The sequence below is a fragment of the Pagrus major genome, chromosome 17 (genome assembly GCF_040436345.1).
Source record: "Pagrus major chromosome 17, Pma_NU_1.0".
Taxonomy (NCBI): domain Eukaryota; kingdom Metazoa; phylum Chordata; class Actinopteri; order Spariformes; family Sparidae; genus Pagrus; species Pagrus major.
Genome location: NC_133231.1, coordinates 9,558,769 through 9,574,007, shown reverse-complemented (window position 1 = coordinate 9,574,007; position 15,239 = coordinate 9,558,769). Strand labels below are relative to the sequence as shown.

General features: G+C 41.0%; 2 protein-coding genes across 2 annotated transcripts; both read left to right on the top strand.

Moving 5' to 3' along the window:
• Positions 1–1,033: 1,033 nt before the first annotated feature.
• LOC141012048 (uncharacterized) lies at positions 1,034–5,652 on the top strand (the record flags this gene model as incomplete). The annotated part of the gene is made up of 4 exons (XM_073485426.1): positions 1,034–1,114; positions 4,486–4,662; positions 5,181–5,285; positions 5,601–5,652. Coding segments are annotated over exons 2-4 (324 nt in total), but the record flags the coding sequence as incomplete, so codon positions are not given.
• LOC141011666 (NLR family CARD domain-containing protein 3-like) lies at positions 5,616–14,565 on the top strand. Its single transcript, XM_073484899.1, has 10 exons — positions 5,616–5,705; positions 6,021–6,125; positions 6,441–6,545; positions 7,494–7,572; positions 7,681–7,909; positions 8,007–9,810; positions 9,935–10,108; positions 12,177–12,350; positions 12,929–12,975; positions 13,112–14,565. The coding sequence occupies exons 1-10, from the start codon at positions 5,656–5,658 to the stop codon at positions 13,735–13,737; spliced, it is 3,393 nt and encodes a 1,130-aa protein (XP_073341000.1). The 5' UTR covers positions 5,616–5,655; the 3' UTR covers positions 13,738–14,565.
• Positions 14,566–15,239: the final 674 nt, after the last annotated feature.

The following is a 15,239-nucleotide window of genomic DNA, read 5'->3' as shown; positions in this document are numbered from 1 at the left end:
TAAATGTTGTGTTTGATCTACTTTTAACTGAGCACTGTGACTTTACAACAGCAAACGTTGATATCAGTCACTTTAAAATGATCAAGTTGACTGTTTGTGTATCGGCTGCTGAAAGAGTTTCCTATATAATCAGTATTTAGTGCTCGCTGTATAGAATTATGGATTTGGGACACAGACTCTGGTGCTGGAGACATCCTCACACTGCACATCATGTCACAGTGCCATGAACATTTGAAACACAAAAGAACAATTAAACTTAACTAATGATTCACACTAATTATTTACCATTGTAACAGTGTTCATATCATTGTAATACACACATACACACATACACACAACAGCATACTACCATTTCATGTAAATCCTTTCAAAATAAAATACAGCCACCAAAAAGTTTCGTAATTCCTGTTTGTGTTTCCGTTTGTAGCATTAAATTTCAACACATTTCAGTCCTACAGACTTTAGAGAAGAAGAGACAGAATCTGTACGTGGATAAATCTGTAGTCCTAGATCTTCCAGTCATTCAAGGTCCAGATGTGAAGCTGCTTTCACTCTCGAAGACAAAGACAGCTGTTTAATTCAGGAAGTAACTACAGACCACTAAGCAGAGCTGACATAATGTAACATTTAAAAAGTCCACACATCAGGACAAAATCTTCTCTTGCTGTAAATATGTGTATGATTTAAAAACACTGAAAACAACCTGTGTTCTGTGCAACCTGTGTATGCATGTATGCATATAGTATGGGTCGATCCATTTTGTTACTGTACTGTACTCAATAAAGTTTGTTTAAAAAAAAAAGGTGTGTTCAGCGTGACGCAGCCTCTCCTCTCCATCCATCATCTGCCAGCGTCGCTTTTCACTGCAAGACTCGTGTATGACCTTCTGTACATCCTGTCAGCGCTAACTTCCGTTAGTCTCGTCCGTGTAGAACCTGCAGAAAGTTCACAGCTTTAGTTCAGTCAACTCCGAGCAAACATGGAGGCTTCCTCCATTTTTAATGTCAGCGTTTGAAGCGTGTAGTGAAAGCTGTTTGTAGTCATCGCTCACAGTTTTGTGGACTTTAACAACCACCTCGGCTGGATTACAGAAAACTTCAAGATTTAACAACAGGTAACACCACAGAGTACAAACACCATTTTTTTTGCGTTGCCGTGCATGTGTGATAAGGGCTTTATATTAGTGGATGTTTACTATTGGTGCAGTAACATACTTGTTACAGTTGGTAAAGTATGTTGTAATTGGTGGAGATGGAGCGAATTATGAAAAATGTAAATCATTCTGGCTCGTTGAATCTAAAAGAATGAATGTTATTATTATTATTATTATTATTATTATTATTATTATTATTATTATAATTCATTTTTGTCCTCTGTGGGAGACATGAGTCTGAGACCTCTAACTCAAGCACCATTCATGTAATCTATTGGAGTCAGACTGGGTTGTCTAGGACAGTGATTCTCAAACTTTTTACACCCTGTACGACCTCAGAAAATATCCGGCTCTCCAAGTCTACCACCATTATGACCCATGTAAAAATACAGTAGTAGAATTAGGCAACCCTATTCAGCTAAATGTAGTTCAAACAGGAGTCAAAGTTATTCCCAATAGGAATATTATTTATTGTTGACTTGTCAGCCACAATCACACTGTACAAAGGAGTACCACTAGAACTGGCACTTAAACTAAGGCGTGATATGTGTGGCACATTTGTGAAGGAGCAATGGGAGATTTTGAGCACAGAACAATATACCTTGCAAGCACATAAATTATATTTTGAAGAGAAATTATGCACGAGCAAAACATAATTTCATTTGAGCAAACAAAAATATATTTTGTGCTCAATAAATGCATTTGCATGTAGCCAGCAAGAGTTTGAGAATGCAGAGGTTATTATTGTGCGTTAAAATAGATAAAAGCACACATGCAAATACATTTATTTATTATTGTTTTTGTTTGCTCAAATGAAATTATGTTTTGCTTGCGCATATTTTCTTTTCAAAATATAATTTATGTTATTGCAAGATATATTTTTCTGTGCTCACAATCTCCCATTGCTCCTTCACGAATGTGCCACAAATATCACGCCATATTAAGCTCTTTCACACAACTATAATGCAGGGGCAACCCCTCACACACATACAGTACACACACAGAGCGAGTGAGATCATTAACAATAACAACTGTAAGTCCCTGTAAAGTCACATTTCATTCAAACACACACACACCGTTACCGGCTTTCGCTATGCAGAGACTGACACGATATGAGGCTTTCCTGTCCCTTAGTTACGGGTGTAACACAAGATTGAATGGTGGACTTGGACTGCTTCAGTTCGTCCCGCTTTCTTTAAAAAACAATCAACTGTTTTTTCTGTCAGCACTGCGTGTTTGGTGGTGAGATGTCGATTGAGATGCGATGGTTTCATGCTCTCATTACTCAAAACATCACCACATACCACACACTGGGGCCTGGGCTCTTCCTCCGTTCCGCTCCAGCTGAATCCAAATTTTATGTAACCGGCGTCATATTTTCTTACAGTTTTTCGCCGTTTGCAGCTTGTTGGTGCTGTGGATATTTCAGGGATGCTGCTGTGATCACTGTCATCCACTGCTGTTTCTGCCGTAATGTTATTATCCTCCTGATCCAGACTTCTCTTCAGAAGAGATCCTGTTTGGAGCCACAACGGCATTGTTTTTTACTTTTTTACTAGCTTTCTCTGCTTATGATCTTTTTCTTCACCTTGTAACGGCTTGGGGCGCGCGCCACAACTTGACTACGTAGCAGGCTGACCGGCGTATCGAACAAAAAAAATACAGTTAAGGCTAAACTTATTTAAACCCATTTTCATTTATCTCACGGCTACAGTGTTTTTCATGTAATTTTTTCATAGTATTTTTATAGTATTATACGTTTTTAAATTAATTTAATTTAATTTTTTTTAAAACAGGCTATTTCAGGGATTCCTCTGCGTACCACTAGTTTGAGGTAGGCAGGTCTAAGACATCCTGGGCTTTCTAGTGATACCACAGTTGTAGGGGTGTGGCTAACAGGGACAAGCACTTTCTTTTCAAAATGGCTGTCTCAGCTTTTCACGTTTTATGGCAACAAGAGAGGCACGTGATCATTTTTTGCAGATATGATGTTTCTATTGCTAAAAATCAAATAGTTTCTTCAATATAAGAGTCTTAACTTCAATTTAGTAAGATTTTAGAAATGTACAGTCATTTTAACCCTTTTAAAACACAACTTTTATGCAATGTCCTTTGTAGTGGACAGCAGGACTTACTACCTCCTGTTTTTAACCAATTTCCATACTTACAGAAAACAGAGGGCAGAGTGAGGCAGGAAGGATTTTACTCAGAAAAGTGGAAGGGGAGTCAGACTTTGCGCTGTGTAATGTGTAAGCCACAAACAGCTGGATCGAGTACAGGTCAGACCACCAGTTCTCTGGGCCATCAGAGAATGAGAGGCTGCAGTACTTTGACTTCCAGCTGCTGCTGGATGAAGAAAAGATTGCTCAGACACAGGGTGATTGAGGTCAACCGGTTGACAGGGTGGCCAATGATGATAAGATGAGCACTGAAGACGAAGAGTACATTCAGACAAAGAAGAGGAGGCCTGTTGAACCACAGCCCAATGGCAATGTAAAAAAAAAATTGGGGCGCTCCATTTGCCAAAGATGGTGGGGGCAGTTCATGCAGCACGGTGTAGGAGAGAAGGACGCAAAGGGAAAACATTTGTCAAGTATATTAAATGTAATATGTTTTTGTGTGTTTCAAAGACCAAAACCTGCTTCCTGTTGTACCATGCATGATCTGTTGTTAGTGCTATTTGTGACATGACCTAACATCCCAGCTTTAAGTGACTATCAAGTGTGCAGAATGCAGTTTAATCAAAAAGCACCACTATGAGGTGTTTGTTAAAAGGATGTGTTGTGCTCAGATATGTTTCCTACATCTAACTGTTTTAATGTTCATCAAATAAAACGAAATGTTAACAGAAATCCACAGGAAAATGAATGTGATATCATTACATTGCATCATTACATTTTGTGATCAAACAAGACCCGATGTCCACTACAAGGGACAGATGATAAAAGATGAATAAATAACATTTTTTGATGTAACATCTTTCTTTCAACCACAATACTTTAATTATCTGGAAAAAAATCTAAATATCAAAACTTTTTTTCTTCTGGGTCTCTTAATGTGTAACGTCACCAGTAACTAAAACTGTCACATAAATGAAATGCAGTATAAAATAGCTACAAGAAGTATTACATTAACTCTTTAAGTAAAGTACAAGTGCATGAATACATCACTGAGATGCAGAATGTGTTTGATTTAGTCCAGAATAATGTTTCAAACATGAGACATTTCTTTTGACTATTCTTCGTTCATGAGTTAATCATATGAAGGTTCAAACACAAGACAGATTCCAATGGTAAATAAATCTTGTGTTTTTTTATGTTAATTGTCTGAAGTGATGACGTAATGGCTGCAAACAGCAGCAGCAGAGATGCAGAGAGTGCAGCACTACGAGGACTGTGTGAGGAGGAGCGCACACCAGATGCTCCTGGACCTGAACACAGCTATGTGTCCATGAAGAATGACGCTTCAGTGGAGCTTCCACTTGTTTCAACACAGTCTGCTGATGGAAAGTAAGGATTTAAAACTGCTAAAAAGTTATTTTTGACTCAAAGTTAGTTGTTTTCTGTGTTATAAGATTGAGGCATAGTTGTTATATAATTAATGTTGTTCGCGCTGACGCAAAGCTGGATTTAAGAAGCTTTTGTGGTCTATACTCATTAAAGCGTTTTAATAAAATTAAAAAAAAGTTTAATAAAATGTATGAAAGCGAAGTGGAGATGAATGCAAAATTCATTAGACGAAGGTATTATAAGAATGGACTGAGAGCCCAAAAAATATTGGAATGGAGAATACCATGCCAGTTATTCACATATTGGCAAGATGTGTCATAGATAGAAGACATACAGCATTCCTTTGAAAAATACTACAAGGATTACAACAGGCCAGGCGCTGAACCTTAAGCCATTAATAGGTTTTTTGTACTAAAAACTGTACAGGGGAATAAAATGATTTGCTTTAGTGTTAGAGTTAGTGTGTGTTCAGGCTACAGTTCAGAATCGACCCTGTTATTATCTTGTGTTTCTATCAGTAAGGAGGAGGAAAAACCTGAACCCAGCTGTGTGTCCGCCAAGAGTGACTGGTCTATGGATCGTCCTATAAAACTCAAAGATGGATGCCACTCTGATGATCAAAGGTGACGATTTACCTCAAACTGTAAATTAAAACAAAAAGGTGTGTTTTTATCAGACTGTCAGTGGTCATTCAGACCAAAAACAGCCGTGTGTAAAAAACTTAAAGGGTCCATGTTGATGTGGATGTGTTATTACAGGTACAGATGAGCAATGAAATCTGAAGGAAGAGGTTCAGTCTGAGTAACAAAAGCTTTAAGGTTTATCAGACACCAAAACATTGCAAAGACGTTTAAAATGTTTATCTGCTTTAGTGGGGACATGGTCTGAGTGTGTTCAGGCTACTGTTCTACCCTGTTTTTGTCTTGTGTTTCTATCAGTAAGGAGGAGGAAAAACCTGAACCCAGCTGTGTGTCCGTGAAGAGTGACTGGTCTATGGATCGTCCTATAAAACTCAAAGATGGATGCCACCCTGATGATCAAAGGTCAGGATTGATTTCAAACTGAAAATGAAAACAAAATGGTGTGTTTTTATCAGACTCTCAGTGGTCATTCAGACCAAAAACAGCCGTGTGTAAAAAACTTAAAGGGTCCATGTTGATGTGGATATGTTATTACAGGTACAGATGAGCAATGAAATCTGAAGGAAGAGGTTCAGTCTGAGTAACAAGAGCTTTAAGGTTTATCAGAAACCAAAACATTGCAAAGACGTTTAAAATGTTTATCTGCTTTAGTGGGGACATGGTCTGAGTGTGTTCAGGCTACTGTTCTACCCTGTTTTTGTCTTGTGTTTCTATCAGTAAGGAGGAGGAAAAACCTGAACCCAGCTGTGTGTCCGTGAAGAGTGACTGGTCTATGGATCGTCCTATAAAACTCAAAGATGGATGCCACCCTGATGATCAAAGGTCAGGATTGATTTCAAACTGAAAATGAAAACAAAATGGTGTGTTTTTATCAGACTCTCAGTGGTCATTCAGACCAAAAACAGCCGTGTGTAAAAAACTTAAAGGGTCCATGTTGATGTGGATATGTTATTACAGGTACAGATGAGCAATGAAATCTGAAGGAAGAGGTTCAGTCTGAGTAACAAGAGCTTTAAGGTTTATCAGAAACCAAAACATTGCAAAGACGTTTAAAATGTTTATCTGCTTTAGTGGGGACATGGTCTGAGTGTGTTCAGGCTACTGTTCTACCCTGTTTTTGTCTTGTGTTTCTATCAGTAAGGAGGAGGAAAAACCTGAACCCAGCTGTGTGTCCGTGAAGAGTGACTGGTCTATGGATCGTCCTATAAAACTCAAAGATGGATGCCACCCTGATGATCAAAGGTCAGGATTGATTTCAAACTGAAAATGAAAACAAAATGGTGTGTTTTTATCAGACTCTCAGTGGTCAACCAGACCAAAAACAGCCATCTGTGTAAAAAATGAAAGGGTCCATGTTAATGTGGATGTGTTATTACAGATACAGATGAGACGATGAAATATGAACCAAGCGGTTTAGTTTGAAGGTCTGAATTTAAAGGTTGATCAGACATAACTGATAACTTGGTGTGTTTGGTGCTGCAGTTTGTTTTTGAAATGCTATCATGGGAGAGGCTATCGAGGTGTAGTTTGAAAAGGTGGTTTTAAATGTGTGGAAGAATGTGTGCAGTGTCTCTGCTGTCATGAACTATGTAGTTCATTCCACCACTGTGGGACCAGAAGAGAAAAGAGCCGTACCTGAGAAAAACTAATACAGTGCTGGCAATACCCAATCATTTATGTGTAGATAGGAGGACCAGGTGGTTTGTCTTAAATGCAGTGGGCAGGTCCAGAAGTAAGAGGACTGGACGGGCCCAGGTGTAAAATAACTACTTGATGAGTCAAAGGATCACCCCACGGGCCCTGGAGTATGACAACATGAAAGATCTAGGAGAGAGTGGACCCTATTGGTCCAGGACTAAGAGGACCGTACAACACAGGAGTGAGACAACTTGTCGGACCCAGGAATAAGAGGACCTGAGGTGTCAAGGAGCTGGAAGTTAGGTCTGAGACGTTCTGTGTGTCTTGCTCCAGGGCACTTCAGCTGTTTTCAGGAATGGAGGGAGAGCTATATGGAGATGTTGATGAGAGCTGTTTGACATAAACCAAACTAACCCTAACCCAGCTCAGTGAAAGCCACAACAGGGAGTCATCTCATTCACTCTTTACATCCAAATATCACTTCATGGACCTCTACCTTGTGTTTGTGTGAGTAGACATAATGTGAGCTAATTCCAAATGATTCCTCCATAGAGTTGATCAGGAGAGCTCAGAGGTTCCCATTGGTCCGTTTGTCCAGCAGCTTCAAACACCCCTGGACTCCATATTTACGGTCTGTACATGTACAACAATTACTTTTTAATCTATTCTGTTCAACATGGATCTGATGTTTGGCTCCATGGTTTTAGTTTGATTATGTCATTCATATAAACTTTCCCAGCTTCTGGAGGAGAACATTGTAACTTTTGTGAAGAATGAACTGAAGACAATCAAGAAGGTTCTGAGTCTATATTACCCAGAATGCTTAGAAAGTCAGAGGGAAGATGAGGAGATGTTGGATGGTGAGGAGGAAGATCAGAGGAGAAGCAGCAAAGAGGCATTTCGGAAGATCGCTCTGAACTTCCTGAGGAGAATGAAGCAACAGGAGTTGGCTGACTATCTGGAGAGCAGTAAGAGGATTTCTTTAAAGAGCTAACACGCTGATGTTATTGTGCTCATTCTTTGAGGAAGTGAAATGTTAAAATATTTTCTTATGTGTTCATGCAGGTTATCCAGTTCCTGTTTCTTTCCAGCATAAACTTAAATCCAGCCTGAAGACAAAGTTCCAGTGTGTGTTTGAGGGGATCGCTAAAGCAGGAAACCCAGCCTTTCTGAATCAGATCTACACAGAGCTCTACATCACAGAGGGAGGGACTGGAGAGGTCAATGATGAGCATGAGGTCAGACAGATTGAAGCAGCATCCAGGAAACCAGACAGACCAGAAACAACAATCAGACATGAAGACATCTTTAAACCTTTCCCTCTAAGAGATGAACCAATCAGAACAGTGATGACAAAGGGGGTGGCTGGCATTGGGAAAACAGTCTTAACACGGAAGTTCACTCTGGACTGGGCTGAAGACAAAGCCAACAAAGACATACAGTTCACATTTCCATTAACTTTCCGAGAGCTGAATGTGCTGAAAGATAAAAGGTACAGCTTGGTGGAACTTGTCCATTACTTCTTTCCTGAAGCCAAAGAAGCGGGAATCTGTGAGTTCAAAGACTTCCAAGTTGTGTTCATCTTTGACGGTCTGGATGAGTGTCGACTTCCTCTGGACTTCCACAACACTGAGATCCTGACTGATGTTACAAAGTCCACCTCAGTGGATGTGCTGCTGACAAACCTCATCAAAGGGAAACTGCTTCCCTCTGCTCGCCTCTGGATAACCACACGACCCGCTGCAGCCAATCAGATCCCTCCTCAGTATGTTAACATGGTGACCGAGGTCAGAGGGTTCACTGACCCACAGAAGGAGGAGTACTTCAGGAAGAGATTCAGAGACAAGAAGCAGGCCAGCAGAATCATCTCCCACATCAAGACATCACGAAGCCTCGACATCATGTGCCACATCCCAGTCTTCTGCTGGATCACTGCCACAGTTCTGGAGGATGTGTTGAAAACCAAAGAGGGAGGAGAGCTTCCCAAGACCCTGACTGAGATGTACATCCACTTCCTGGTGGTTCAGTCCAAACAGAAGAACATTAAGTACAATGGAGGAACTGAGACGGATGCACACTGGACTCTAGAGAGCAGGGAGATGATCAAGTCTCTGGGAAAACTTGCTTTTGAGCAGCTGCAGAAAGGCAACTTGATCTTCTATGAATCAGACCTGACAGAGTGTGGCATCGAAATCAGAGCAGCCTCAGACTCAGGAGTGTTCACTGAGATCTTTAAAGAGGAGAGAGGGCTGTACCAGGACAAGGTGTACTGCTTTGTTCATCTGACCGTTCAGGAGTTTCTGGCTGCTTTTCATGTCCATCTGACATTCATCAACTCTGGTGTCAACCTGATGTCAGAAGAACAATCAACCTCACAGAGCTCTGAGACAAGAAGAGATGTATCTCCAGAGGTGCACTTCTACCAGAGTGCTGTGGACAAGGCCTTACAGAGTCCAAATGGACACTTGGACTTGTTCCTCCGCTTCCTCCTGGGCCTGTCACTGCAGACCAATCAGACCCTCCTAAGAGGTCTGCTGTCACAGGCAGAAGGTAGCTCTCAAGCCAATCAGGAAACAACCCAGTACATTAAGAAGAAGATCAATGAGAATCCATCTCCAGAGAAAAGCATCAATTTATTTTACTGTCTGAATGAGCTTAAGGATCGTTCTCTAGTGGAAGAGATCCAACGGTATCTCAAGTCAGGAAGTCTCTCCACAGATAACCTCACTCCTGCTCAGTGGTCAGCTCTGGTTTTCATCTTACTGTGTTCAGAAAAAGATCTAGATGTGTTTGACCTGAAGAAATACTCTGCTTCAGAGGAGGCTCTTCTGAGGCTGCTGCCAGTGGTCAAAGCCTCCAACAAAGCTCTGTAAGTACAGAGATAATTTGATTTGTTTGTCACATTTTACATTGTCTGCCATATTTTCAATAGAAAAGAAAATACCTTACTACTTCTGTTCCCTTTTTTATTTTTATTTTTACTGTATCCTCAGACTGAGTGGCTGTAACCTCTCAGAGAGAAGCTGTAAAGCTCTGTCCTCAGTTCTGAGCTCCCAGTCCTGTAGTCTGAGAGAGCTGGACCTGAGTAACAACAACCTGCACGATTCAGGAGTCAAGCTGCTGTCTCTGGGACTGGAGAGTCAACACTGTACTCTGGAAACTCTCAGGTCAGGATTCATCAACCTGTTCAGCTTCCCTTTACATGAAATTCCTCACCTAAGTAAGGTCTTTACTCTGTGAATTACTTTCCACAAATTTAACTGGCTGCTGCTATTGGAATTTGATGTCCAGAGAGGAATTTCAGGATGTTTTCATACACATAAAAAAAAAGAGCTTGAAAACAATTTATATTTTGTCCATGTCACAACCAGTGTGGATTGATACAACACTTACTGAAAAATGTGTCTGATTTTGTGCTGAGTATATGGACAGAGCTCTCACTTTGGTTATACTAGAATTGGATGGCTCGTAGGAATGGCCATGATAGCCCATACTCCTGCAGTGCACCCCACAGGATTCCAGTCATGAGCCTTTTCCAAGTCCTCAAAAACATGTAGACAGGATGGTCAAACTCACACAAGACAGTCAAAGTTCACCCTCTCTACACCTTAAGGTTTACCAGGTCTGTGCAGCAGCCTCCCGCGCCATCTGCCCTTCTTTTACCCGAGTGTAACTAGCACAGAAGTCAATAACAACACACCATTGGTACCTCAATCACCCCCTCCATTTTTCTATTGTTGCCCAAGCGAGTGTTGAAGTTTAACAGTAGTACAGTTAGTTCTTACTTCTGTGCCTGCCAAAGCTGCAGCCCTTCTGACCACGACATACCTGTCTGCTGCTTCAGTAGATACCTGGCCGAAATGCATCCTTCTTCAGCTTGACAGCTTCCTTCACTGCTAGTGTCCATCAGCTGTTTCTTAGGTTGTCGCCATAACAGGCACCAATGATTTTCTGACCATAACTCCTTCTAGCCGCCTTGACAGAGTGAAGTGAAGTTTCCAGTAGAAACTATAGAATGATTAGACATGATCTTTTCTAGGATGCCCACAGATATTCCAAGAAGGCCGTATTCTGAGCAGCTGTTCTGTGCATAAGCACACGCAACAGTGAACACCCTCCCCTGAGCCACTTGCAGTAAACGGACGCAACCATCTTGCCTCACACTCACACAGCGTTTCTCACCCTGGACAACTCAGGAGTCTAGCTGCTCTAAAGGAGTTTAGTTCCAGAACCAGTAGAGATGTGTCGAGCTGAACCCAACTATATTGTATCTAGTTGGTACCACTCCACCTCCTGCACCACATCAGCATCCTCATCTGCTAGAGGTGCCATTCCATGTCCCTAGTACTAGTCTGCAATAAGATCAGATCTACCTTTATCGATTCCCTGTAGGGTAAATTTCAGCATGGGTAGGCCCCTGTCTGCCAGCTGCTTTACATATCTTGCGATCCCAATACCTATCACTGCAGGTGGTGGGCCCACACGGCAACAGTTCCATGTAGTTTTTTTGGGTCAGCCGAGCCCAACAGATGCCAGCTGGCAAGATCCCCTCTCAGGTCTGGTCAGGTCTCAGGAGGGAGCACTTAGGCCCTTTTTCCAGGCAAAGTGCTGCAGCTTTTTGCTGCTGATGTTTGCAGGGAGTAGATGGAGCAGTATGAGATTTTCACCGTATGATAACTCATCATAATGAAAATGTCATGGTCTCACTGTATCATGGTATGAAAGGAAAGGAATGAAAATAGAAGGGTATACTGTACGATAAACGTTGATTATGATACCATGGTAAACCTGAAACCCACTCCAGCAGGGAGTCAGTCACCTCATTTACATGCCCATTGAGCAGGTTCCATTGAAATGTCTGGCAGAATATCTTGGAAACCTGTATTCAGGTCTCATGAATTAATCCTTGGAGCAGGAAGATTACATATTGTTTTTTTTCCAACAGTGATAGGACTGCAACCCAGTGGTTATGTGGTAAACTGCCTTCATTCCTCCCTTGTCTTTAGCAACCTCACACACTGGACGATCATTACAACATAGTGAGAGAGTTAGTGTGTGTTAGTGTTGCCCTGATGTGTTTACATCAGGGCAAAAATACTGGTGGAAGGTAAATGTGTGTCATTTACCTCTGTGATGTGTTGGAGGTTTGATGTTCCTCCACTGGTATTCAGTACAGCAGCAGCCCTCCAGCCCTCACCCTCAGAGTATGTCACGCGTGTTGTTGTGTGTTTGCAGGCTGTCAGGCTGTGTGATCACAGAGGAGGGCTGTGCTTCTCTGATCTCAGCTCTGAGCTCCAACCCCTCCCATCTGAGAGAGCTGGACCTGAGCTACAATCATCCAGGAGACTCAGGAGTGAAGCTGCTCTTTGCTCGACTAGAGGATCCACACTGGAGACTCAATACTCTCAGGTATGCTCCTCTATCAGACAATCCGTCTCATAGTCTAAATTAAAGGAATTTTGGTTACCTCATTGTTTTTTATTCTTTCGCACAAAGAGTGAGTTCCCTCACACTTGTTGACGGACTCACCACAGTAACTACGGGTGACAGTCAGCCGCAGAAGCTCAATAAAGAATGGCCAGCTGATTGTTGACATGGTGTGTCAGAGCCCAAAGAGGCGGACTGTACCAAAATTATAGGGAAGACAAAGGCAGTGGTCTGTGGCTGCAGATGAACTGCAATATTGTAATATTTTAATACTTTTACAGCTTATTTTCACAGCCCTTTAGGCAACGAAATCATTTGATGCAGGTTTAAGCATTTGATTTACTGAGATTTACTGGAGGAAATTGAATCTGACATTGTCACTGTCGATATAATACTGACAATTCATTATTTTCGTTAATAAGTGAAAATAATGAGTTGTACTCATCAGCCGATAAGACAATGCTCCACTGAATTAAAATCAGTGTAACATGTTAACGTGTAAGTACATTTGTAGAGAATAACTGGTCTGAACCCCCCCCCCCCCCCCCCCCCCCTTTCAGGGTGGAGCCCGTCGGAGTCCAATGGTTGAGACAAGGTCTGAGAAAGTGTGAGTATGTTTTTATTTTGATTCATGAAAGAAATGCAACACACATTCAACCATCTTGCAACTGTCACATCACTCGTTAAAATTTATATTTATACCAGCAAGTATATTATGTCTTTTTCTCTCTCTCTCTTTTTAGATTCCTGTGAACTCACACTCGACACAAACACAGTAAACAGATGGATCACACTGTCTGACAACAACAGGAAGGTGACACATGTGGAGGAGGATCAGTCATATCCTGATCATCCAGACAGATTTGACCAGTGGCCTCAGGTGCTGAGCAGAAATGGTCTGACTGGTCGCTGTTACTGGGAGGTTGAGTGGAGAGGACTGGTTTATATATCTGTGACTTACAAAGGAATCAGTAGGAGAGGAAACAGTGATAACTGCTGGTTTGGAAGGAACGATCAGTCCTGGTGTCTGACTTGCTCTAACGGTCGTAACTCTGTCTGGCATAACAACAAAGGCACATCCATCACCTCCTCCTCCCCCCCCTGCCCCTCGTCCTTTTTCTCGTCATTGTCGTCGTCGTCCTCCTCTACGTCCTCCTCCTCTGTCTCCAACAGAGTAGCAGTGTATGTGGACTGGCCTGCTGGGACTCTGTCTTTCTACAGAGTCTCCTCTGACACACTGATCCACCTCCACACCTTCAACACCACATTCACTGAACCTCTTTATCCTGGGTTTGGGTTCAGGTCTGGCCTCTGGTCTGACTCTTCAGTGTCTCTACTCTCTGGATCACAAACAACTGATGTTAGTTAGTAACCTGGTGTCTCAGTGGTTGTAAATGCAGTTGAGAAATTGTGAAAAACTGTTGGTGTTATTACTGTAAGACACTCTCATTGGAATAACACCCAGAGTTTACAGTCCATTTAGTTGTTTTTATCACTGTAGGGTTGTTGGAAGGGTCACATTTGAGCCACATAATTCTTTGCTAGTACCTGGGCACAGTCACATACTGTATACCAACACCACACAAATTTCTGACAAAAAAGAAAAAGATTTTTTTGTTTTCTTAATAAAATCATGAATGCACTTCTTCAGGAACAAAAGTTTACATTCTATCCATTGTTACAGGGTTGACAGTAGAGTGGTTTGCATGTCTGTGAATCAGTTTACTTGTGATCATACCTGTGTACAGCCGGGGGTTTATTGGTCCTCATCCTCAGCAGTGGATCAAAATGTACAAATATTCTCATCACAAGAAGAAACTGGTTAATTTGGAAATTGTAAAAGGGCATTGATAAGGCAGATAAAAGAATATAAGAGAATATGGCCAAACAAACAAACAAACAAACAAAAAAAGCACAAATCTTTAGTTATAATCAGACAACACATTATTATATGTGTTCAAGGTTGTTAAAAATATTTTTTTGCTGATTATACACAAATACAGCAGAAAATGTGAGAAACAAAACAGCCTATTTACATGTAAAGTGATTTTATCAGGCTGTTTTGTTTCTGTCTTTTCATGATCATCTATGTAAATCTAAATCACTGAAAATACTCATAATTCACAATTTGAGACATATCTTTAATACAGTGTTCGATGTTGTACAGACATAAATGATGTTGTGTGAAAGCTCCATATCAGCCATTTTAATTGTTTTCTCTCAGCTTGTCTCTGCGTGATTTATAAATAAAGTTATGTTACTAAAAATAAAGCATGCTTGGTGTGTTCACTGATGAAGCGACTGACTCTGTTGCTTTGCTCATTTCAGTGTAGGTTTACTGTAGCTCATGAGTACATTAAACTGCTGTGTTAGAAATAAATGGAAAAAATTTAATAAATAAATGTTGTGTTTGATCTACTTTTAACTGAGCACTGTGACTTTACAACAGCAAACATTGATATCAGTCACTTTAAAATGATCAAGTTGACTGTTTGTGTATCGGCTGCTGAAAGAGTTTCCTATATAATCAGTATTTAGTGCTCGCTGTATAGAATTATGGATTTGGGACACAGACTCTGGTGCTGGAGACATCCTCACACTGCACATCATGTCACAGTGCCATGAACATTTGAAACACAAAAGAACAATTAAACTTAACTAATGATTCACACTAATTATTTACCATTGTAACAGTGTTCATATCATTGTAATACACACATACACACATACACACAACAGCATACTACCATTTCATGTAAATCCTTTCAAAATAAAATACAGCCACCAAAAAGTTTCGTAATTCCTGTTTGTGTTTCCGTTTGTAGCATTAAATTTCAACACATTTCAGTCCTACAGACTTTAGAGAAGAAG